Genomic DNA, 24,457 nt, shown 5'->3' with positions numbered 1-24,457 from the left:
GAGGTAAGGGAGGGCGGGGACGGCGGGCGCCCCGCCGGGCTCGACGCCCTCCGGGACCGGTGGTGGCGGGCAGCCAGGTCCAGGCGGCCGCCGCTGAGACGCGGGGAAGGAGGCAGCGGCCCCCGCATCTCTGTGGGGGTAGGCGGGCGCTGCGCCGCTCGGTGTCGGCAGCCCCATCCGCGCTACCCCTGCCCAGCCCCAGCCATGAATATGTAACTCCCCTCTATTTCCCGAGCTCCATTGCGGAGGTTGCTGCTCGCCATATTGTGCTGCTGGGGCTGCGGCGGCTCCGCCGGCGAGAGAGGGCGACGGGAGCGCGGCGGGCGGTGAGCGCAGGGCGGGGAGCGCGGCCGGGGCCGACATCGTCACCAGGGCTGCCACCACCAGGGCTGCCACCACCACCACCACCGCCGGGTCTCTCCCCCTAGTGGGGCTGCGGAGGGGCGTCTGGCGCTGGTAGCGGTGCCCGAGCTCTTAGCCGCGGGGCTGGGTCCTCTCTGCGGGGCGGCTCGTGCCGGGGGTCCCGCGGCGGGCTCTTGGCGGGGAGTGTGGGGGGGGGGGGGGGGGGGGGGTCGGGGGTCGGGCTCTTCCTTCCCCACCACCCTATCCTGAGGTAAAATGGGGGCACCAGAGCCGTTCCCGCGGGGGCTGTGGAACGAGCCTGGGGCTGCGGCTCTCCCCACGGCCGCCCCCAGCCCTCCCAGGGCCGGAGGGGTGACTGGGGCCACGGCCGCCCCCCTGACGAGGCTGGGGTGCTGTGGCCCTAGCCCTGATGGCTGCTGTGACCCCAGCCTGGAGGGGGGCACTGCCCGACGCCTTCTCGAGCGAGAGGGCGAGAGGGAGCCGATTAGCGGAGCCAGGAGCCTTTACCGTTAGTTTATAGTCGCTGCTCAAAGACTGGGTGCGCTTCGTTGCGCTGCGTGGGTCCTCCCCGCCAGTCTTTTGTCTCTCCCGAAGCCGGAGCGCATCGCCCAGCGGGCACGGCTGCCGCTGGACCGCCGTGAGGAGCAGCCGGCAGCTCCCCTGGGAATGCCGTCGGGTGTCAGCGGGAGGAAGGCGCCGTGGACGTGTCTCCATCCGCTGCTTGCAGAACAGATGTGGCACCTGTTTCTTGCCAACTTCGCGCTCTGCGTTAGCTGGCCCTTCAGAGTCATTTGCCTCCCTTGGCTTCATCCCGCAGCATTCTGCATGCGTGAAACAAATGCTCTAAGCAGTGTTCTTCTTTAGGGGATTTTGGTTAAGCTGTTTGCTTTCAGACCCTATGCTATGGAAAATAACCTGATCAAGTTCCTAACTGCATAGAAATCTGGACCGTAACTAGTGGAGAAAGATGATTTCCAGGCAGATAAACCATAATCCAGTCCTGTTTGGAAGTGGCTATAACTGTCTGTGCAATAACTATGCATTGCACGCAGGCTTTTAAGGATTAAAGGAAATCGCTTGCATATGAAAAAAAATGTGATTGGTGTGTGAGTGAAATCATTTTTGCATGGGGAAAATTCTTTAATCAAATATGTCACTCATTCAGTGACAAAGACTTGATTTGTTATAGGAGTTCCCTGAAGAGGTACTCTCATTTGTATTCGTCTGTGTTTTCATTAGAAACTTTTGTAATGAGATAATTTGACATTTTTCTACATCATGTCAAGCTCAGAGCTGGTGTTCAGATTGTCAGCTAAGACAGAGGCACTCACTTTGAGAGTAGCAGGTATCAATACGTGGTACCTTTAGTGTTTAAAAATATCATGATTTGAAGGATTAGCGATGCCAAGGGAGATGGGAGGAGTTTTCACTGGACAGAAGTTAGCGTTATCTGTGCTTTCAGGGAGCAAGCTTTATGGCTCTGTCACTCTTCAGTGATGAGATTTAAATAAACTTAGAACTTCTTTAGAGGTTATGGGCTCTGTGAGTTACGGTTTATCATGTTTAATAAATGCCTCATTCAGCCTCATAATAACAGTGGGACACGGATTTTGCCTAGGAGGAGGTTTCTAACTTCTTCGGTGGCTACAATTTTGACCTTTGCCGTTGCAGCTTTGAAACACCAGCACTGCTGCGGCTGCCAAGAAAAGCACTGCCTGGCATGTCTTACAGTTTGAGCAGCACACAAGCACCAGTGAAATGAATTGCATGGGGCTGCCTTTATCAATGGCGCTGTGTGTTTTAGGATTGATGTATGGTAATATGTTGAGTGGAAAGACTCATTTGGGCATCTTGGGTGACAAGAGCAGAATTCTGGCATCTTCAGGGCTGTTTTATCAGGAACTAGAAATACGATTGGTATCTGTAGCACAGCTGTCAGTTTAAAATGTGCAATAGATGTCAGGGTATGTGAATTTCTTCTACTTCCTTTAAATTTTCTCTCTGTCTTGCTGAATAAAAAGAACATGAGGCAAAAAGGGAACCTCAAAAATGAGGCATGAGCCTGCAACACTTCAGCTGTGTTTTTCTTAAAAGCAGTGCTGGATCTGTTCTTAGTGAAGCACCAATTTAAAGGACGTGCATGAAGAAAATATCAGAGTCAAACTTAAATACCCCATACCTATTTTTACTGACTGGAACAGCAGATTAGTAATAATGCAAACAGAGAGGAAAGAGATCAGAGAAGGGATGTTGCTGAGCCTAAACTGGGTTCTGTTTGTTGGTGAAAATAACTGGCCTCTGAAGCTGACCTTAAATTCTTAATTTTCTGAGGAATGAGCAGAGTTCAGTATTATGGAGCTGCTTGGACTTGCTCAGTGGAGAAGTATTTTAGGAATTATCCCTGACTGCCTTCCCCCCCTTCTGGATCATGGAGTTGGCTTGCAAACAGCTGGGAGCTAGCAGCAGTGTTCTGCTAACTAATTAAAAACCTAATCTATTCTTTGCTCTTCACCTCTCAGAGACAAAATTAAACTATTTGGGATGATTACTGGCTTTAAACTGTGTAAGTATTGCTCCTGTCATACTATTTGGAAAATACAGAGTTTTATTTGAGAGAGATGCAAGTTGTTGTTAGCTGTCACCAAGCTTTAGAGGCAAGCTGCGTGCTCACCTAACAGCTTTGTTTCTGTATATTTGTTGGAGGTGTAAAGTCAGTCGTGTGCAAGATTCCTGGAGTCTTTCCTTTTGTCTCTCTAATTTTGTGTTTATTTTCCGTTTGTTAATAGCCACGTAGAGGAAGCCATCTTTTGTTCTTACTAATAAAATTAGGTCACTGTTACTTGTGATCTGGTGAGACCACAAGTGGGTGAGAACTTTTTGTGGCTAGCGAATATAACCCTGGAAAAATTGGAAAAACAAGCATCTTTCTTGACCTGATACTCTCAACGCTTCTCCCACAGTCTATACAAATTGGAGAACTGCTACTTGCTGCCCTTTATACCGGTAAATGTGGTGGATAGTAGGTATGTTGTATGCAGAAGAGAAGGATAACAAAGTGGCTGGCTTGATGTGATCCCAGTGGCTTGGGGAGGGCAGCACACCTGATTGAGGTGTGCTCACCTGTTGGCTTGAGGCTGCACGATGTTCCTTAGAATTTTCTGAGAAGCAGCTTGGATGCTGTGGCACTGTAACAAAGCAGACTGGTAATCCAAGAAGCGGGTGTGCAGACTCTTGTCTTTTCTGCTGATGAAGTTTAAAAACCAAACCACAGTGGCTGCCCAATGGATGGGGAAGCAGATCTGTGCTGGCTTCTAAAGCACCGCAGTTCGGGATGGTGTGGCAGCTCCCTGCATGAGCCCAGCCTCGACACCCTGCTGGTGACGGAGCTGCTCACCCTCGACCCCGAGGGGTGTCCGAAGTCTGGGGCAGCTGCAGTGGGAGGGAGGAGGAGGTAGAGCCCCAAGGATCCTCTAACAAATGTAGCCTGGAGGTAATAGATAGGTCCTGTAGCTCCTGGTTATTAACACCATTTAAAGGTTCCCCTCATGTCTGCAGGTTTTGATGTTGACAGCGCCTGATGCCACCGCAGCTGTCAGGAAGGAACCTGGAAGCTCTGGCAGGAGTGTTTTCCTCTGGGTGAGCACAGCGCTGCGCTAAATCTGTGGTCTGGAGGGTGCAGTTCAGTTGCTGTCGCCATCTAAACTGGGATCACCTATTGGGCAGAAAACAGCTGAGTGTGTTGTTGGTTTTTTTTGTTTGTTTCATTTTGGTTTTTGTTGTTTTTTCTCCTGGTGTGACTGTACCTATAGAAGGGTTTTCTTTCAGCATACTCATCAGTCAAGGACTGCATATCGCTGTGCTTCCAACTGAAAAAAAAAGTAGTGTTCTAGAGACCTTACCTTTGCTGCTGAGCTTATGGAGGTGGAAAGCTTTGTTTGAATTGTGGTGTAAGTATGTTTGTAGGATTTCTTTTAAAATGTACAGCAAACTAAAAGGCTAATGACAGTGCTATTGAAATCATCAAACTTAATCTTCAGTGAATGGGGTGGTCAGTTCTCATCTTCTTCAGCTGTTATTTCAGGGAGTTAGCAAGAAGTTGGTTACCCTCAAAAAATGTGCCAGCAGCACTGTGTGGCTTAGAAGGCACTGCAAAAATGAAAGCATTGGTTCTGAAGCATAATTCTGTGGCCTGGGGGTGCGCTCCATGATCGCGGGGTGTGTGGTGTTTTCACACAGTCACATGGGTGTAAAGCTTGTCTTTTACTGCGGACTGTGAGTTATTTGACACCGTAACCATAAATCATAATACACATTCTTACCACTGCTTTGGTGTGAAAGTAATGGAGTGCTTTTATTGCAGAGATTTACTCTGTCCCTAGTTCTGCTTGTACATCATGCTTATTTATTTGGTAAGACTAGGTGATGCATTTAGTCAAGGGGAGGAAAAAAGTCTGATCCTGTGTGCATCATTCCTGTCTGTATGTGTTTAGTTGCTGTGATGGATTCAACTTCTCCAGAGTTCACTTTTGTTTTCTTTCAATCCTTTATCCCTGTTCTGATCTGATACAGCACTGAAATTAATTCTAGGCAGGGAAAGATTCACTTGGCCTTTCTCCTTTACATCTGGCTGTTAATTTTGAAGGCTCTTGGGGATAAATCAACCCTAGAATAAGAACTTCATTTTTGAAACTCATGTGGGCAGCCATAGGCACTATATACAGTAGCATGCTTGATAATGAGAAACTGCATAAGTTAACAAATAATAGAGAAAGTGGTAACTCTACTGTCCCTCCCAGAGTTCTACTTAATAGTGTTACTTCATGGGGCTAAATTGGTTGTGGCTATTTTTCTTTTATATCAATTGTTGGCAAAGGTCTTTGGTACATATGATGTTTTTGATGTCGAGTTCTTGTCTGATTTATTGGCCCACATCAGCAGTGAACAGGTGCTGCTCCTGTAACAGCTTCGTTTTCACTCCCAGCAGAATTGTAGTACTCACTTCAGACAAGATGCAGATGGTCTGTGGAGGGTAAGTACCAGTTTGTTTTGGCTGTAATTATTAAAATAATCATACTACCTGCTGCATTAGAACAGTGGGCAATGTTGGTTTTGGTATTTTTTTTCTTTCTCCTGTTTGTGTGAAAATTGAAAAGTTTTTTACTTAATCCCTCTAGTATTTAAAACAAAACCAGCAAACAAAAACCCACAGCCTTTTAGTTTAGAATTGCCTGGTTTTGAAATGTGATGTATTTGAGCATTTGGAGGTATGGCAGCCAGGGGAAGATGGGTGTCCCTGGGAGTTCTGGACTACCTGGAGGCAACTAATGTGGCGCAGAGAGTTCTCTGGCAGTGGGGTGGTGATCGTGTGTGCTGCAATGTTTGTATCTCAGAGAAGTTCAGGAGGGTGTGAAGCAGAAATGAATAACATTAACAATAAGGATGTCGGCTCTGACCAATAATGCAGTGATCTGGGAGGCAGCAGGAATGGCCACTTGGCGGGGAATATAGAAGCCATTAGAATAAATCGGAATTTGAGTGTCGTTTGTGGACATTACTCTCATACAGCTCTGCGGTGCCTATACTTTATTTTACTCTACTGCTGGAAACACACAGAAACATCAACTTAAAACCATATACATCTGTCATGCCCCAAAGTGTGTGGCTGTTCTTAAGACTGTGATAAAGCAGCCCTGAGAATGACCAAAACACTAACTTGTTACTTTTTTTTTTATTTGACACTCCTGGCATCTAACGTAGTAGGATTGTCTCTCATTTTTGGTCACTTCTACCAGCGTTAGGTTCACCAGATTATTCCATAGGTGTAAATGTGTGCAGCAGATGGTTTGTATGAGGTCATAGCACAAGTGTTTCCTAAGGCCAGGATGAGCAGCTTCATGGCCAGATTGGAGATGCTGCTAAACTCTGTGGATCAATTCACTTCAGTGCCAGTAAATTGTGAATGGCAATTAACTGGGAGATTCCATGTCTTAAGGCACCAGGCAAATCACTTTCTTCTGTAGGAGAATAAATACAGTGAAGAAGCAGTGAAAGATCACGCACTAGCAGGCTACTGGATTTTGGAAATTTCCCATCCTCTGGCAGGTGTCATCTGACAGGGAGCCTGCTACAGGTTTCATAGTGACAGTATTGGGTGTTTAGGGAGGTGTTTTAAGGAGGGATTTTTCTTAATGTTAAAGAGAAATGCTTACTGACTTTATGGGGCAGGTTATGGGAAAACGGAGGCTTGGGACTAGTTATCCAGAAAAGTGAAAAATCAGAACTAGTGTGACAGCGGGCAACAGTCATATTGGGAAAACTTCTGTACTGCTCTTGAGCTGTGCCTGTGCCTCAGGTTTCTTTCTCTGTGTTCTTTGGCTTTACCAGCTGCTTTGGTACATTTTTGAGTGGGGGGTCTTGAGTGAATTATACAACTTTTTTTTTCTTTTTTTCCTCCTGGATAGCAGTGCTGTGCAGCAGAAATGAAGTGTCTGCTAGATTCTCTGCACAAACTGACAAACTTTTTTTTTTTTTTTCCTTCAGTACAACCATCTAAAAATGTAGAGCTTCATAATACTTGCTTTGGGAATGAACGTAGCTTCCCTGAACATGTTCAGTGCCATAAAACAACTTCTCATGTGGTCCAATCTCTTCCTGATTAAAACTTTGTTATTGAAAATAATGGGATAAGAGGAAAAACTATGAATCTTTCTAGGGTGACCTTTCCAGTAAATTCCAATGAACTTTGCATTTTGCAGGTTCAATTTTAAGTGGCAATTGAGAGAATCTGAGAATGTGTCTTAAAGATCATGTGCTTTCTTTCAAGCAAACTGTAGAAATGTATACTTCACACTTCTTAGAAGATGTATTGTGCCCCCACTGCGTTATAAATAAAAGGATAATATGATATATTTTCTACCCAGAACAGGCTGGATTTGTATTTTGACTGTAGAATTCAGCAAAACCTTGAGTGTGGGGAACATCTGACACCTGTGTATGTACAATTCATTTTATTATAATAGTAACTTCTTCATTGTATCAGCTGATTGCTGTCTAACATCAATGGGAGCTGGATGTACCCATCTGAAAGTAAAATTTGGTATTTATTTGATTTATATTGTTTTCTCAGTTATGGCATGATTGATGCAATTGATGAAAACACTTGAATGTTAATCTTTTAATTTACTTCTGTAAATAAATTAAGAAAATAGGATGGCAAGGAACCAGATGCAAGCATTGTTCAAATGGTATTGTCAGGATGGTTGTCACATTGTGTGTGTTTATTTCTCAGCGTGTATCACGCTATCCTTCAAGTGTAACTGAAACTGGAGTGATTTAAAGTAACGAAAGGGTAGGCCTCCTTCCAGTTGTTTCATCACACCAAACACTGGCTGGGTTGTGTACCGAGTCAGATTGCTTGCATTAATATGCATGATTATTGATGGTAATGTGTGGCCTCTGGGTGGTCCCAGCCATTTTTCATCTTAATACATTTCTATTCACATTTAGCTTCTGTTTATTTTTTGTTTAGCTCAAAAAAAAAGGAGTGGGGAGGTTTCCAGATTTGTTCCTGAAGAGTGATTTGCAGGACCCCTTAAAAATTAATTTGGGAAAAAGAGTGATACCAATGAGAGCGTTTAACTATGTGAGTGCCTGGAGGCTGGTAGCTTTCCTAAGGTGCAGGTTTTATCATCTGCCTTTGAGCACTTGTAGCTGTGGTCTTTGTGCTGTCATTCGGTTGCCTGGGGTGGGGTGTAGGGGCAGCAGTGGGATGTGCAGTGGAGGTGGTGAGGTTTGGTTCTGGGCTGACATCATCTTGGCTCCTGCGGTAAGGTTTGAAGGGTGGTGGAAGAGCGGAGGTGCTGGGCAGGGCTGTAATGATGCAGGTGGCTTTAACACAAGTGGCTGAAGTCCAGTTCAGGATCCAAGGATGATGGTCTGACAAAAATCTGATTGCTTTCTTATTTCCCAGCAGTGCTGTTGCCCATTGCATTACTGGTGTGCTGCTTTCACCCCTTTCATGGAGCATATAAAAATAAGCTATAGCTTCTCTTCTCCCTTGCTTTTTTCTAATCCAGCATTTCTTCCCCCCAAGTAGAGCGCAAAGATGTGCTTGTTTGCAAGCTGGTGCATCTTAAGGGTGGAAAGCATGGTGTCAGTACTTGGTATTTGTTATCAGATCTGACTTCTGGAGCATGTAATTACTATTTGAAGTTTCAGCTTCATAGTTAGTATAAATTTGGCATCTTTAATAGCATTTGGCTCTGTGCAGATGATGGAATTCTAGTTAATGTCTACAAAAGTATTTTTTTTTTTAAACAGTGGCTTTGTGTAAGTGTTGCTAACCACTAATTTTTAAATGCCTTAGGCATTTTCAAAGGAGCTCACTTAGAGTACTATAGAGTATTAACTGATGAAGTGTCTGGTAATAATTCTGAAATTAGCCTGTGAATAATATTTTTAGGTGCTCTCTGATAGGAGTTAAAACTATTCACTTGATAACATTCATTTTGTAATCTGTATGTGTCGTTTTTTATTTTTTTCAAATTCTGATCCTCATGAATTTGCAGATTGACTACTGATCCATCACCATTTCCAGCTCTGTTCTACCACTTACAGATTTAAATTCTGGCAGATTCCATAAGCTCTCAAGGAGACGGCTGCTTTTGCCAAAAAACAAGGTGTTTTTGCGTGCTGTTGTCCAGATTAAATGTACATACAGGGGAGAGAAACTAGTCTTGGAAAACATTTGTGTGGTGGTTTAGGGCTTATTCTTCATGTTAGACAAAAAATATCTCAATGTAAATTTTACTGCTGATTTATTCCCCACGGTCTAAGGAAGTATTTAAGGAAACTGCTTAAAATTGCAGTTTTATCATGTTTGCAGAATAAATGCCAGCATTTAGAAGACTTGGTGGTTATTTTTTATAACCTATCAGCATCTGAAGGCTCAGTGCCCACATTGCTGTTTTTATAAGAAGTGTAACCCCTCAGTTTAAGCTGTGTGGAGGCACTGTAGTCCAAGAAAAGCCTTCTGATACTGCTTGGTTTCCTTGTGGAAGGCATGTGAGGCAGGATGGGGCGGGAGAGGCCCCTGCTGTGGCTTCCTCAGCTCTTGGAGGGCCGTGCGTGACTGGAGGCACCTGCTGTCTGCTTCTCTGGGCCGTGGCACTTTCTGTACAAAAAATAAAATTACCTGTGAATTTCTCTGGTAGTGAGATATATGTATCTCACTGTATAAATGGAAGAATGTGGGTTGGAAGGGGCCTCCAGAGGCCATCTAGGACAGCCTCCTGCTGAAAGCAGGGCCAGTTAGGTCAGATCATTCAGAATCATGTCCAATTGAGTTATACAGGCAACCCCAGCTGTACGTACAGAAGGGGGCGAGAGGCAGGAGAGCAGCCCTACAGAAAGGGATCTGGGGGTTCTGGTCCATGTCAAGCTGATCGTGAGCCAGCAGCGGGCCCTGGCAGCCAAAGGGCCGACTTTGGAGTGCCTCAGGCACGGCCCTGCCTCTGGCTGAGGGAGGGGAGGGATGCTCTGCTCTGCTCTGCCTGGGGCAGCCTCACCTCGAGCACTGGGTGCAGCTCTGGGCACCACAACATAAAAAGGACATAGAGCTGTTAGTGCCCAAAGGAGGGCTATGAAGATGGTGAAGGGTCTAGAGGGGAAGACGTGTGAGAAGCGGCTGAGGTCCTTTGGTTTGTTCAGCCCCAAGCAGAGCAGGCTGAGGGGAGGCCTCATGGCAGCCTGCAGCTAACACGAGGGGAGCGGAGGGACTGATTGTGTCAAGAGAAGGTGACAGTACACGTAGCTGCTATGATATTGAGTGCAGTTTGCAACTAGAAAGAAGTTGCAGCCTTCCCCGTAAGGGAGGTTGTGACACTGAAGCTTGGTATTGAGAGGACAAGGACTGATAGCTGAATGAACTAAACATGCTTCAGTAAGACATTGCTCTCTTAAGCTTATCCCCTTTTGAGATCAGCACAGAATTCTAGTGAATGCAATATAAACATTAGGAGAGACTTGCAGGAGCAGTGACAATGTGAATAAACAAGCAGAAGAGGAAGAGGGGGCACAGATGAATGCGGTGACATACTTGTTCAGGATCATCAAGCATTTAATTTCAGAGCTGGGAACAAAACAACCTCCAGGCCAGAGCCTGATTTGCCTGTCTCCTAGGGATTTTGAGATCGAGAGGTGGTGGTGGGGGGCACTTCAGAAAAGAATGAACACTTCTATACCTCAAATCTTACTTAAAAACAGATTTTTGTTGTGTGCTTTTTTTTTTTTTTTTTTTTTAATATGTGCCGGATTGTATTCAAGGACTAGTTGTAGTTGTCCTAGATTACAGCTGATCATAAAGCAACCTGAGCTGGCAGTGAACTCTAGAGAATATTAATTCTGTCAAATAGTGTCTTTCCAGAAATATATATATATTTCAAATCAATCTCCTAGCCAGGAAATAAACAAGAAAGAAAGAAAAATATTCATTTAATCAATTAAAGCAGTCTAAACAAATGAATTTCTTGCACAGAATACTTTGTCCAACCAGGCAATTTGTCTCTAAATACTAGTTACAGTATCAGAAAGAGTAAAATATAAAATTCTAAATCCATTAAGCTTGTAAAGTATCTGGACTATGATACCTCTTTATTTAAATATGTATATTTATAATCCTTGTTAAAAAAATAAAATCAGAAGACTTGAAAATGGTCTTGAACTTGGCATGCTGAAAAGTTGCCTGAGTCTCTTACTATTTTAAGTCTAAATATTCAACTTCTGATGTTTGGAACAGAAATTAGTGGATTTTTTAGCATGTTTAATACTACTATGTGTATATTTATTTAAAAGAGCCTGATGTATTTCCCCCCCCCCAAAAAAAAAAAAAAAAAAGTGTTTGCTGATGAAAGTTTTGGAAATGAATGCACAGGTTTGTGTGCAGTAGCAGCCAGCACTGCTGTGGCCACACCTGAGATGGCTCTGTGGGCTGTGGCTCCAGCTGCTTGGTACTATTCCACCCCTTCTCACACCTCAAGGCGTGCTGGCACAACCACATGTGCATTTGCTTTCCAACCTCTGCCTGCACTAAAATAGGCACTGGTACGTGTTTCAGGGAATGTTCAGCCTTGGAGGGAATCTCTGAATGTCTTCCTGTAGCAAGTGCCTCTGTCCTTGCTTAAAGCAGGACCAGTGCCAAGGTTAGTTCCAAGCTGGAGCCAATGTATTCTTAAATTCTCACAAATGAGAAACGTTGTTAGTTTGAGAAATAAGGGCAAGGACTTGCTGGTGAGCCCTTTGGCTCCCTCGTGGCCAGAACAGCATATCTGGTGGCAGCTCTGAGTTGTCTGAAATGCACATTTTGCCATTTGGGTTTTGTTTGTGCTGGGCAGTTTCAGGAATGGGATACCTGAATGTCTGACCTACCATGACTCATGACCATGTTTGAGCAAATAATGAAGTGTATTTCAGTCTAGGAGCTTGTACAGTGTGTGTGGCAAGCAAGGATGTTGCTCTACTGGAGTTATTTCTAAGTGCATTGTAATGACTTCTTGGCACAAACTGTCTGGTTAGTAAGCAGGCAGGAGATGAGTGAGTGGCTTTTTGGACGGGTTTTTCATGTTGTGGTGGATTTCTTGTTCTTTTCGCTATAACTCTCTGCCTGGTTTTCAACACTGCAGGAACAATACTTGTTGTGTTTTTAAGCCCCAGCCATTTGTCCTGAAATTAGTTGTGGAAAATAGTCTGCAAATGGATGAGCACAAAGAGCAAGGTTGCATAAGCCCCCTTTTCCAAGGACATCAGGCTTAAATAGCAAGTCTTTCAGATGAAGTGATGCGGTACTTTTTGCTGGCACTGGCAGGCTCATCTTCTGGCTCTGGTAAGGGAGACATTCAACTCGGAGGTTGAGCCTGGCTGTAGAAAATCAACAGAAACTTTTTGAAACAAATTGAGAATAGCACAGCTGGGCATTGTTTTGTTTTTAATGCTATGGCAATGTAGGGAATGGAGAAACCCTTTGGGTACAAATGAATTAAAATGTATATAAGTTCTGTAATGTTCATCAATCTCCCTGACTTATCTTCCAGTTTTCTTCTGTAAAAGACATGAAGCAAATAGGCAAATTTTATGATTAAATGGAAAAATATTTACTAGATCTTAACTTTTATTTTTTTTTCTTTTCAAATGCTGTTAGGAACAGGAGGGTGACAGGAAATCAAACGCAAGGAGATCCATAGCGGTTGTGGTTCCCATGTTTTTCTCATGTCTTTTGGTTCTTTTGGGTGTCTCTGGCTTTGATTGTGGCAGGTGTGCATGCACCATAATTGCAAAATTTGTGCCTTGGAGTTTACCTGCGCTTGTAGAGTGAGTCAGTCTGAAAGACTGCAGGTGTCCTTGTAATCCCATGTTTTCTCTGAGTGGCTGGCAAGAGCAGCCCTCTGGCTACGGCATAAATCGCACAACTGTCTCTCATTAGTGGGAGTGAGAAAGGCATTTGATCTGCCTACATGGCCTGGGCTTCTCCCCTTCGTAGCGCCCCATTGTCATGTGACTGGTTGCTTTCCTCTTGTAGCCAGGGGGAGTAGAAAAGTCACAAAGATAAAAAATGATAAAAAGTATAAAGTCATGGTGTGTTAGAACTTTTTTCAAAAACTAATGATGAATAAAAGGCTCACAGGGGGTTTCAGTCTGCATTTTGTTCCCAGCGCCCGACCTCTGAAGATCCCGGCTTCCTTGCTGATAAAGTGGAAAAGATCCGAAGTATTGAATAGCTGCAAACTGAAGTAGATGTTATTGTGATGAAATCTGCTTAATAGTTTGAGTTGGAAAAACGAGCACAAGAGCATTTTTTCTGTAAGACTTAAGACTTAATTTAAAAGAAAATGCTGAAAGGGATGCAGATGGATAGTGAACTTTGTTAGCAAAGATCTGACTAATCTTAACAGGTTGAGATTTCAGTGAAATAAATGTCCAGACTGATGAATAAATACGAGTTTTATATTTATTCTGTATCTTTTCTCCCCTTGCCAGCAGCAGTTAATAGAAAGTTTCTCTAGAAGCTTTCTGCTTTGTTTTTCACTCTCTACGAAGTGTCAACACAAAAGCAAACTTTCTTTGGCTCGCCAAAGCCTTTTTTCTTGGCTTTGTAGCTTTAGCAAGGATCCTGACTGGTGCAGACCAGAACACTTGATTTCTTTTTGTTTTGTTGCTGCATCAAATCCCAATGGATATGGGCTGCCTTGAAAGAAAGCCAAACTGAGGAGCAATCTCTGCGCTGCTGCTGAGGCTTTGAGCATGTTGGCACCGTCAGAATAGCCAGAAGGAGCCTTTCTGTGGGACTCACCTCCGTGCCAGGCGAGGAGAGCTGGAGCTAGTCAGTCTGCAGCCGCTCAGCTGCACAGCCAGCGCAAGAGCCACAAGAGCAGCGAAGTGCAGGGCAGTTGTGCCTTGTCATGAGCCTTGTCTCCGTCCAGAGACCAGCATGTTAAATGACACTAGAGCATGAACTGGGCAGTGCTGTTCGGGCGGTGCTGTCAAAATGACTATTGGTACAGCGCTCGCTTGGTTAAAGCAGATGTCAGTATATCTGTCTGACTACTTGCTGCCAAGCCCAATGGCAAGGGGCTGGTGCAGGCTCCTCCTGCTTGGTTATAATGCTTGACTTGAGAGTCACCTGGTGGAGAGGTTTGTCCTACCTCCCTCCCCAAAGTGAGCGGAGGAGATGAGTCAGCAACGAGCATAACCAGCGTGCCATCACTTTAGGTTTGGAGGCTGCTACTTGATGGCTATTACGTGGTCAGTGCAGTTTTAGGTCAGAATGTGGAGTTTGATCCTTGACATCAGCGCCAGCTGTTGATACTGCTGTGTTGGATTCTAGATTGCATCACATTTCTTCTCATAGCTGGTGTCCGACAATGTTACTAGGAAAAGAAGTTAAACCTCATTCGCATGCATTTTTCAGGCCCAGTACATATCTGGAAATGGACCATAAAAAGTATGGAAGCAGGAAGACTGCTAAGGAAGCTCCTCTGTTCATCATCAAACAGATGGAAATCTCCATATAGTGTGATGCAATTGTTGATTGATTTTGCTTTTCAGCCTGTTTGAATCGACCATGTTTCCACTGTTCCTCTGATTTAGACTGTGTATGTAGCGGTGACAGCAGAGGTGTTTGCTGGTGACCAAGAGGAGTGTGTGGCTCTCTCTCACTTTCAGCTAGCTTTAAGGCCAGTGGTTTCCTCCTCAAGTCTGAAAAGTGCTATCACTGCAGACCTTAGGGTGAGAATTAAGCACTCTACATCTCAAATTAGAAGCTTTTGAAAGAAAGGTTATCAATTATTTATCATGACACTTGTACCATGTCTTCTGCAGTGTAGTCTGTGTCGCAGTGCTGCAATACAAGTGATGATGTTCATATACTTGTTCTCCGGGCTGAGGGTTTTGCTGACGGTCTGGCACCAGAACAGCTGCCGTTGTGTTAGCAAGCATCAGCATGCACATTTAGGCAAGATGGTACCTGCACGTGATGAGCAGCTGTGGGCCGCTTCAATGAGCTCTTTACAGTGGTGGAGCTGTGTAATGTTGGAAGCAGGCTTTTCTGCTAAGTCCCAGTAAGTCCAAGATCTCTTATGTGTCTTAATCTGCTGTAGTCTGATCGTGTGCTTGAGCAGATTTTGGGAGGGGTGTGAGTGCTTAGCAGCGTCATGCATTTCAGTAGTTGAGATGGAAGTTAATTAAATATCTCAGCTCCAAAAGCACTCGAGTGCTTAATCCAGTGCAAACACAGAACAGTAACGTTGGATCTCTGTTAGAACAACTGACTGATAACAACACACAACAAAAATCCTTGTCTGAAGGACTTGACTTCTTGTATACCTGGAATTACTCTACATAATAGTGAGAATTAGGTCGCAGAGAAATATTTCCTTTATTTTCTACTGGCACACTTTCCAACATTGCTTTTTTGTTGAGATGTATTACTTAATATCATAATTAAATTCACATCTCAGAGTATTTTAAGTAAAATGCCCAGACAGGATGGTGCAGTGCTTGGCAGACGTGGAGCTGACAGTCTGTGGCGTTGTGGTGGCTTCTCCCTGCTAGCGTGGGGGCGAGGTACTTGCTGTTGCTCTCATCCTTCTGATCCATGCGGAGCAACATGTCTCTTGTGACACGTAAACTGAATTTTTAGGGCACAGTATATACATAGTAAAAACTGGAGTTGGAAGTCTGTCATCTCTTTTTTTTTTTTAACACCTTCAGACCCTTGTTACTTATTAGCCATAATGATCATGTCTACTTTTTGTTAGGCTTTTTTTCTTTTTTTTTTTTTTCTTTTTTTTTTAATAAGGTGGGAAAACTAATTTCTGGGCCTGAAGAAGAACAGATGCAATAATCTTCATTGCACTACTTTTCTTGCTCTGCCCTTAACAATTAATTAAAGCTTATAAAGTAACCTTGTTCTCTTGAGAGATTTACTCTTTTCATGTAGAACTTGATAAATTTGGGACTAGATTATAACATACCTGGTGGATGCAAACAAATATGATCTGTATTTGGCTGCCAATCTGAAGGGTCTGGAAACACAAACAGATTATATATGTGTATATATATATAGTTATATATAAAGGAAGAAATGACTTCTGCTTTCTCCACCTAGTAGAAATGTCAGCTACTACAATCTTGTCTCTTACATGGTTACTTTTTTTTTCCAGACGTACAACACAATCTAGGATAAGCTTTCCTGATGTAAGTCAGGCATTTTTAGAGAGACAGGGATGACTGTCCCCTCTCCAACATGAAACTATTTTCTGTTCAGAAATATCGTTTGCTGTTGTTTTAACCTGGCTTCCTTTGGCATGAGCGCAATCAACATGTGTATTAGTTTTGCTTCATCTCTTAACAGTAATCCCAGAATTTGGGGGGAAACATTCAGTTTTCTCTGAATTTGATTGGGAAACCTTAGGGATGTGTATCCGAGAAGAAAAAGAGAGGCATTATAGGGTGCTTCAAATGAAGGTGTTCAGCTGTTTTTCCTGTGTGGTTGCATGATTTTGACCTTCACTGGTTAGGAGCTGAGCCTGTTTACCTGTACGCACGTGTGAGTGCAGCTCTCCAGAAAGCTGCAAACGCCACCCGCTGTGCACAACATTCACACCACAGAGCCCAAACTTTATGGCCGTCAGGTCTGTGCCACTTTTGTTCGATGACCTTAACTGATATTTGTGAAGTGCTCATGGCTGAGTAACTCCTTTGATTTTTCTGGAGTGGTGCAGTGCTTGGGGTTATCTGTGTCCAACACCGAGCAGTCTGCTAGCAGGGTGCATTCCCGCTTGCACCGTATTTCTGCTTTGTTGGCACTTGGGCTGCTGGGTCTGAAGGGACCCTGGAAGAACGTGTGCTTGGGGGAGGAAGAGCTGCTCTTGGAGTCAGGTGTACCTGACCATGCAACGTGTTCTTTTCTGTTCCCAGCCATGTCTCAAGCTGTGCAGACCAACGGAACGCAGCCCTTAAGCAAAACTTGGGAGCTCAGTTTGTATGAGTTGCAGAGAACGCCTCAGGTAATACATGCTGAAGAGCTGGCCTTCATGGCAGGACTTTTCTTCATTTTAAACCTGTTACAACTTGATGCTTAAGATTTTCCTTTGAGAGTGCGAACTGCCTGTTTTAATTGACAGCATATTTTTAAAAACTCCACCCAAAACTCCTCCTCTCTCACAATATTAGAAAACTATACTGATGTTTGATCTTTCTTTTTCATCCTTTAGCAATAGGGGTGTGTGTGCTTGATGTGGCTGTGTATGTCTTTTCATCTATTTTTTTAATGTAAAAGAATATTAAAACATGCAATCTCTATGAGAAAGTCACTAAACTTCATTAAAGAACTTTTACTTTATTTTACACTAGGAAGCAATCACTGATGGCTTGGAGATAGTGGTGTCACCCAGGAGCCTGCACAGTGAACTGATGTGTCCCATTTGTTTGGATATGTTAAAAAACACCATGACAACAAAAGAGTGTTTGCATCGTTTCTGTGCTGACTGTATCATTACAGCCCTCAGGAGCGGGTATGAAAATATCATTACAGGGAAAAGGGATTTCACTTCAGATGAAAATATGATCAAGAAAATCCTGTATATCTTGGGTGTTGATGAGTAAGAGTTATGTACCTGTGCACTGCACGTTTCTGAAAGGGTAGCACACCTTTCATATTTCATTCCCTTGTGTTCAGCCACCTGTGGCAGACCAGATCAGGCCTTCTACAGATATGGAAAAGTGTCCAATAATTTTGTTTCTTACAAGGAGCTAAAAAAAACCTTCAAGCTTAACTGAAACAACCTATGCTGAAGTACAAATCATTTCTCTTGTGTACCTCAATTACAAGTTCATATTTTCTCAAAAAGCAATAGAATTCTGAAGTAATCAACAGCAACTTAGCCAGTCATTTACGTATCTGTTTCCATCTTCAGAGGGCACACTTAATTTGCTGTGCCTGTGGAAATTCTGATGAGCGGTTAGGAAAAATGGTCTTGTCATTAGACAGAAACAAGAAAACTGTCCTCAAGACAGTCCGCATTTCCATTACTGAGGCCTCTTCCTTTTACGGGGGGGGGGGGGGGGGGGAAGCCATACAAACCAAACGCATTAGTTAAATGAGACCAAAATGGTAGGAAGGATAAGGCTGTGGTTTAGTTTTCCCAATAATTTGTGCTTGAACTTCAGAATGGGTTCCTCAACCTTTGTTTCATCCTCCTGTTACATCCTTTCAGAGTCTTCTGAAAGACCATGCCTTCGATATAAATTCCATGCAAAATGCATCTTTTCTAGGTGAGAATCCAGGCAGAGGGCTAAGGGAAGAAACAATTTGCAGCGTAGAACTTTTGAATTTTTCAGTCTAAATTACAGTTGCCTTAAACACACTTTAAAAATTGAAGCATGGAGATGTGTGGTTTATTTTGTTTAAGTATTTTGAATTACTTGATCTGTCAAAAGATAGAAGCCCTGTTCCAGATTTACAGTAAACATTGAGTTGAAGAAATGTGGCATTGGGGCAGATTTCTGTTATTGCCATAGACGTAGTATTGTTTTCTGTCTTTCCTCATGTCTAGCAACAAAGAATGTCCCACTTGTCGTAAGAAGCTAGTGTCAAAACGATCACTGAGACCAGATCCCAATTTTGATGCTCTCATCAGTAAAATTTATCCAAGCCGTGATGAATATGAAGCTCATCAGGAGAGAGTGCTAGCAAGAATCAGCAAACACAATAACCAGCAAGCTTTAAGTCACAGCATTGAGGAAGGATTAAAGATTCAGGCTATGAACAGGTACGCGATGGTGTAGTTTGTCCTTGTGTCAGTTTGTCGCCTTAATGCTCTAAGTGCACCACCTGCCCTTGCTGTTGTGTTTACACAGTCCTGGAATTGTGTGTGTGCATTTAAACTTGAGAACTAGCTGGGAAGGAGACCCCAGATGTTGTAGTGAAGAGTGAAAACTGTGTGATGTTAAAAACAATCTTAAAACATGCCTAAAATATGTTTGAGGGATAGGGAAAAATCCAAAGTCTTGTATGTGGCTATCTTTATATAAGTATGATTTTTTTAAAATTTCTCTTTTAAACTCTGTCTCAGAAACGTTTAGTGCCTGTGCATGTATATAGTTGGCGGCACGTTACCCATGTCGAACTTCTGGCATGACTGAGATGGGGACAGGGAGGAGCTGAATGAGTAGGCTGGGCCTGTATATTGGGTGAGTTCTGAGTGCGGATTAACTTCATTTCTACATACTTATCGTCAGGTTACAGAGGGGCAAGAAACAGCAGATTGAGAATGGCAGTGGAGCAGAAGATAATGGTGACAGTTCACACTGCAGCAATGCCTCAACGCACAGCAATCAGGAAGCAGGGCCTAGTAATAAGAGGACCAAAACATCAGATGATTCTGGGCTAGAACTGGACAATAACAACACAACTGTGGCCATAGACCCTGTAATGGATGGTGCTAGTGAAATAGAATTAGTCTTCAGGCCTCATCCTACCCTCATGGAGAATGATGACAGCGCACAGACGAGGTAAATGTCTTCTATTCCTTTTTTTTTGTGCTCTGGTGTTATCTTCTGTCGCTTTTGTTTTCTGGTCTATCATCTTTTGGGGCTTTTTAAAAGTAATTTGCTTCGGTCGTACCACCTCCTTTTTAACTATATACATGTGTGGTTGATGGTACTGCTCATCTACTATCAAAAATAGTGTTACAGTAGCAACCTGTTCTAAGCTTTTGATCAGAGATAAAGGTGGTTTTAAGGGTTTCTGGCAGTTTGCAGTAGATACTGGGATAATGGTATAATATCACGATGGTATAATATTTACTTCTTATAAGATTATTTGGGAATAAACAAACTTTGCGTAAGTGTCAGCAGTTCTTGGAGCAGCTTTGTGTCAGCATGATTTGTAGGCTAGAAGCTTTACCTGACATTTTTTTTATAATCCACTGTGAGCACAGACTGCAAAGTTTGGATCAGAGCAACGAGCAGCCTTGTGGAGTTTCATCAGATCTCTTCCTGGCTTTTTCTTCTGATGAGAAGTGGCGTCTAAAAATATATTATAAGCTTCAGCCAGCTTTTCTTTTTGGTTTGGAATTGCAAGGGAGTTTTGGGGGTTGTTCTGAAAGGCAAAGAGAAAGCAAAGCTTTTGGTAGAGGCCTCTGCAGCATTTGTGTCAGATTTTAATTCTTGCATAAAAAATCAGAGGAATTGATAACGAGGCAGTAAGGAGGAGTACCTTGTACAAGGAGCAGAGATGCAGAGAGTGGTGTCACTCTCACACCTTATGGATTCATGTCTGGGCGCTTCAGACTGCATCTATGTGCAGGTATCAGCTGTTGTGCGCAGTTCTCAAAAACCCTTAGCAGCCTGCTGGTAGGCTTTTCATTTCAAGCACATGACAGGACAGCACTGCTTTTGCTTTACAAAGAGCTCAAGGCGTGTGAGAGGAGTGTCAAAAAGATGTAAGAACTCTCTGGAACAATGTTATTTGGTAAGCTGCATGCATGTCTCGGGTGAAAGCAATTAGTACTCTTATTTGTGAACTGTCTTTAAAGGCCTTTTCGCACTTGATGCTTAATGTCTGGGGGTGTTCCAGATGTCTTTTTCCCATACCGATAACGAGTGTCTGATTAACTTTGTGGTTGTTGGTGCAGATACATCAAGACCTCAGGCAATGCCACCGTTGATCACCTGTCCAAGTACCTAGCTGTGAGATTGGCTCTGGAAGAGCTTCGTAGCAAGGGAGAGTCAAACCAGATGAACCTTGACACAGCCAGTGAGAAGCAGTATACCATTTACATAGCTACTGCCAATGGGCAGTTCACTGTAAGTAGAAATTCTAAGAGTGATACTGAGCATCAGTATGTTTTTGATAAAGATTTGATTAAAATCCATGCAGTTGGACTTTTCCTGAGTTGACCTAGGGATAAAATTCATAGCACCAGGTTGCTTCTTCAGAAGCAGACAGTTTGCTTTGTAGGGAAGTGTATATAGCCAACGCTTGGCTAGTAGAAAAAAAAGGCATATACTTTATTTGGGAGAAATACGGTGTGGCCAGCAACTACTGACTTCTTCCAGGTGAGGACCTGAACTTTTATTTCACAGTTATAATTGAAGAGGGAAAATATCATTTCATCTGAGAATCTTCTTTGAAGAGCAGATGGCACTTCCTAGAAGCAGGAAGTGTCCCTTGAAGGGTGGCATTTCTCCGCTTCAGCGTATTCTTATACTCCAGTATGAAAGAGCTGCTCTGAGCACAGTTAGGGAAGAATCCCTCCTCTCAGCTGCTGACTTAAGAAAATACAGATACAGCAACAATCCAATTGCAGCATTGCCCTGAACTCTGAGCCTGGTCTTATACTTGGGCACTTATCTGAATAAAGTAAGTCTTCTGGTTAAGAGATACACAGATGCTTCATCATAAGAATCTATTCTGAACAGCTTTCAAACGTGACTGTGGAGTGTCCCTTAGAAAAAGTAGATGTTTCTGGTGTAAATACACACCTATTACTCTCTTTGTTTACAGACGCAGGAAACCTGAAATTCACTTCAGTTACAACTATATTCACTTTGTATACAATTGGCAAAACAGTTTTCCAGCACTGTTTTAGTGAGATAGTCAGGAGTCCAAAATAGCTTGCGGTGCTGCTTTTTGACACCGAGTGTTTAGCCATAACTTGTTCCACCTCATCAGTGACTTCTTTAAGTCAGCGCACTGCTCTAATGTAAGCAGTTTTCTAGTGATACCGTACTACATGTGCAAGCTATCAGGTCTTCTCTTTTCTGTTCTGGTGTTCTCTTCCAGGTTTTAAATGGGTCATTCTCCTTGGAACTGGTCAGTGAGAAGTACTGGAAAGTGAACAAACCCATGGAACTGTACTATGCACCAACAAAGGAACATAAATAAGCTGTGCTGGAAAACTGAGATGGGACTGTTTTTATAGTTGACTTCTTCAATATTAAGAGCAGGCACCACCATTATCTTCATGGACAGTACATGCGATGCCTTCAGGCTCTCTCAGTATACTTATTAATATGATTACACAGTATTCTTGGTTTTATTTAATTTAGACTTTTTTTTCTCTAAGAGACTAAATGACCTTCTCCAGTGCATTCCAGTGTTTGACATGCTTTTTTGTTCCCAATGCATGATAACTGAACGAGTGTTCCAGTTTGGAATGTCTTAATTTTGTCCAGGTAAATCTGGATTTCTAATACATTTGACACAGTTACAGTAGCCTCTGTGAAGTATTGAGCATTGGATGGCTAAGTAAGTCTATTCAATAGTAACATATGCCAAGGAATGTGTTAAATGTTGTAATTTGCTAATGGTTATCCATATAAAAGGTGGTAGAGAATTGATTTCTGATGGTCTTGCAGCTAGAGATGATCAGATTCCTGAGGAAAGACTTGTTATTCAGACAATTTCTTGTGATCAAATACAGCTATAGTGAGAAAACTGACACTTTAAAACCTTGTTGTTTACTGGGCTTCATTGCCAGGTGATTTGTGAGATGGATCTGCTTTCTAACAAATAATTCAAACAAAACCAGAAAAAGCAGACCCGGAGTCCTTTCCTGTGTAGAACATCCCAGTCTTGATTCATGCTGCAGTTTCCCATCTTAAGCTTCCCAAGCTTAATTAAATGAAATCTTGTGGAAGTTTTACAGCCCTACTGTTCCCTGTTACAACAGATTTTTATTGTGAATGTATCAGTCTTCTGTAAAGAACTGTCTTGAAAACTTCTTTTGAACATAAATCCTCTAAATTCCAGCACACTGACAAAATGCACCATTAAAATACTTTTGCTTTATAGAATTCTTGCCACCCCAGCTGTGAGCTTATCTAGGCTTCAGTTTGAGTAGGGAGGACTTCAACCGTAAGCTGCTCTAAGATTACTTTTTTTTTTTTTTTTTCGCCATAGCTTTAACAAATGTGGCATAGCACTTTGGAAGAAAATTTTAGTACTTGACGAAGTTTACCGTTTAGTGTCTTAAATTTAGGTTCAAGTTGTAAGACTTGGCAGTAGGCTGTTGTGTGAAGTCCAGTAGCCGCTGTTCATGTGCATGTTAAGCTCCTCTTCCCTGGCACTGGACCTTGCTGTCACTTCATGGGGGCTGCTGTACCTATTAGCATCCCGTCTGAGGGGAAGTGCGTTACCGCGAGATTCCCATTGCTCTAAGACTTGCTGATGAAGCCTTCATGCGCTTGCATCTGAAGCTAGAGGCAAAAGAGTTGCTGTAATAGGTGAGAAGCAATATACCTGAACCCATGTGGACTCCTTTGTCTTGTGTGTAGTTAGACTGAGGTTTTGGTATGTGGTATGTAAGTATCCAACTGCTCGGGGACTTTCAGGAAGGAATTACCCTTCCATTCCTTCTGTCTTTGAAGCTTAGCACTTGTAAATATGTGTCTGTTCTGACTGCTGTCATAGTTCAGCTTTATCCCCATGTGAATACTACACAGGCTTCTTTGAATAATTATTTTCTCTGACTGGAAACACCTGTTTCTTCATGACAATGAAGCTGAAGTTTTCAGGCCCCAGATCACAGGGGGTTAGTTTTTAAATACTTTACTCATTCCTTTCTGGTGAAGTGTTGCATTGTATAGACTATTAGTGCATGACCACTGAATATAATCCGGGGGGCTGGGGGTGTTGTGATTGTAAATGCTTTAAAACTTACGGGGAAACGTCTAGCTTAGTTGCAGCATACCTGCCCATTGTGATAGCTGAGGTAATGTCCAGTCCCTTAAGCAAGAGAGGTGTTCGTGAAGCTGAGCAGTCTGTTTAGGAACCGTCTGTCACTTTGTCCCCAGTTCTTAAAAAAGTGTGGGGGAATGTGAAGCTTTTATTTTTCATGTTCATGTTGTAGTGAATTTACTGAATATTTATGTTCTTTAAATATTATATATAATGTAGTTGTTTGATTAAACCATTGATTGCACTGTGACTCATTAGTGCTATAAACTATTTTATTTTCACAATGACTTTACTATTCCATCTTTTTAAGCCATGTTACTGTAAGTACATGATGCGTGTTAAGTACGGGTAAGCTCTGGTATCCAACTACAGTCACGCTGAAATTCTTCTTATAAATTAACAATAAAAGCAAAAGTTATAAATGAACTAATGGAAATTCCAATGCTGCTTCCTCTTAAAAACAAACAAAAAAAACCATGTAACTAGTTTTTGGTTGTGTGAGGGGTTAGTGCTACTGTATATGGGATTTTCCTGAGGGAAGGTTGAGTAGATGTAGCTGACCTCCACACATATTGACCCTGGCTAACAGAATGTGATTCCAGTTTGGCCTTTAGCACTGTTAAACTGAAACCAGCTGAACTCCCATGCACACTGGGAATGAGAAATAGAGGTGATGTGGAGCACGCGTGCGTGGCAAGTAAAGGCTAATGGCTCTTCCACCACTTTGCCACAACCTGTCACAGAGGTCTGCATCCTGAGAAGCATAAGGATTTTCACAGCACTTGGGTTAAATGCAACAGCTTTGGTTGTGTTTAGTTGTAGACTGAGTAGGTTCAACAGAAAACAACACAAAAATAG

The 24,457-nt window shown here is 43.0% G+C and overlaps 1 protein-coding gene across 2 annotated transcripts; it reads left to right on the top strand.

Moving 5' to 3' along the window:
* The first annotated feature begins 53 nt into the window (after nt 1–53).
* RNF2 (ring finger protein 2) lies at nt 54–24,025 on the top strand. Of its 2 annotated transcripts, none has more exons than XM_035333043.1 (7): nt 54–326; nt 16,834–16,922; nt 17,269–17,429; nt 18,471–18,686; nt 19,156–19,428; nt 20,553–20,724; nt 21,704–23,480. In XM_035333043.1, exons 2-7 carry the CDS (start codon nt 16,836–16,838, stop codon nt 21,803–21,805), a joined length of 1,011 nt encoding a protein of 336 aa, XP_035188934.1. In that variant the 5' UTR covers nt 54–326; nt 16,834–16,835; the 3' UTR covers nt 21,806–23,480. The 2 variants fall into 2 exon arrangements, with proteins under 2 accessions (XP_035188934.1, XP_035188933.1); XM_035333042.1 differs by lacking the exon at nt 54–326 and adding an exon at nt 2,908–2,926 and having other exon boundaries at nt 21,704–24,025.
* The last annotated feature ends 432 nt before the right edge of the window (nt 24,026–24,457 follow it).

The sequence above is a fragment of the Oxyura jamaicensis genome, chromosome 8 (genome assembly GCF_011077185.1).
Source record: "Oxyura jamaicensis isolate SHBP4307 breed ruddy duck chromosome 8, BPBGC_Ojam_1.0, whole genome shotgun sequence".
Lineage (NCBI taxonomy): Eukaryota > Metazoa > Chordata > Aves > Anseriformes > Anatidae > Oxyura > Oxyura jamaicensis.
The sequence above is the reverse complement of the archived record's forward strand: the minus strand, read 5'-3'. Positions and strand labels throughout refer to the sequence as shown.

Bases quoted from the DNA above. Each gene is read 5' to 3' on its own strand.
- RNF2 (XM_035333042.1), top strand. From the start codon at position 16,836: ATGTCTCAAGCTGTGCAGACCAACGGAACGCAGCCCTTAAGCAAAACT. The intron at 18,687-19,155 runs GTACGCGATGGT...ACTTATCGTCAG, and splicing joins AAGATTCAGGCTATGAACAG to GTTACAGAGGGGCAAGAAAC. The intron at 20,725-21,703 runs GTAAGTAGAAAT...GTTCTCTTCCAG, and splicing joins CTGCCAATGGGCAGTTCACT to GTTTTAAATGGGTCATTCTC.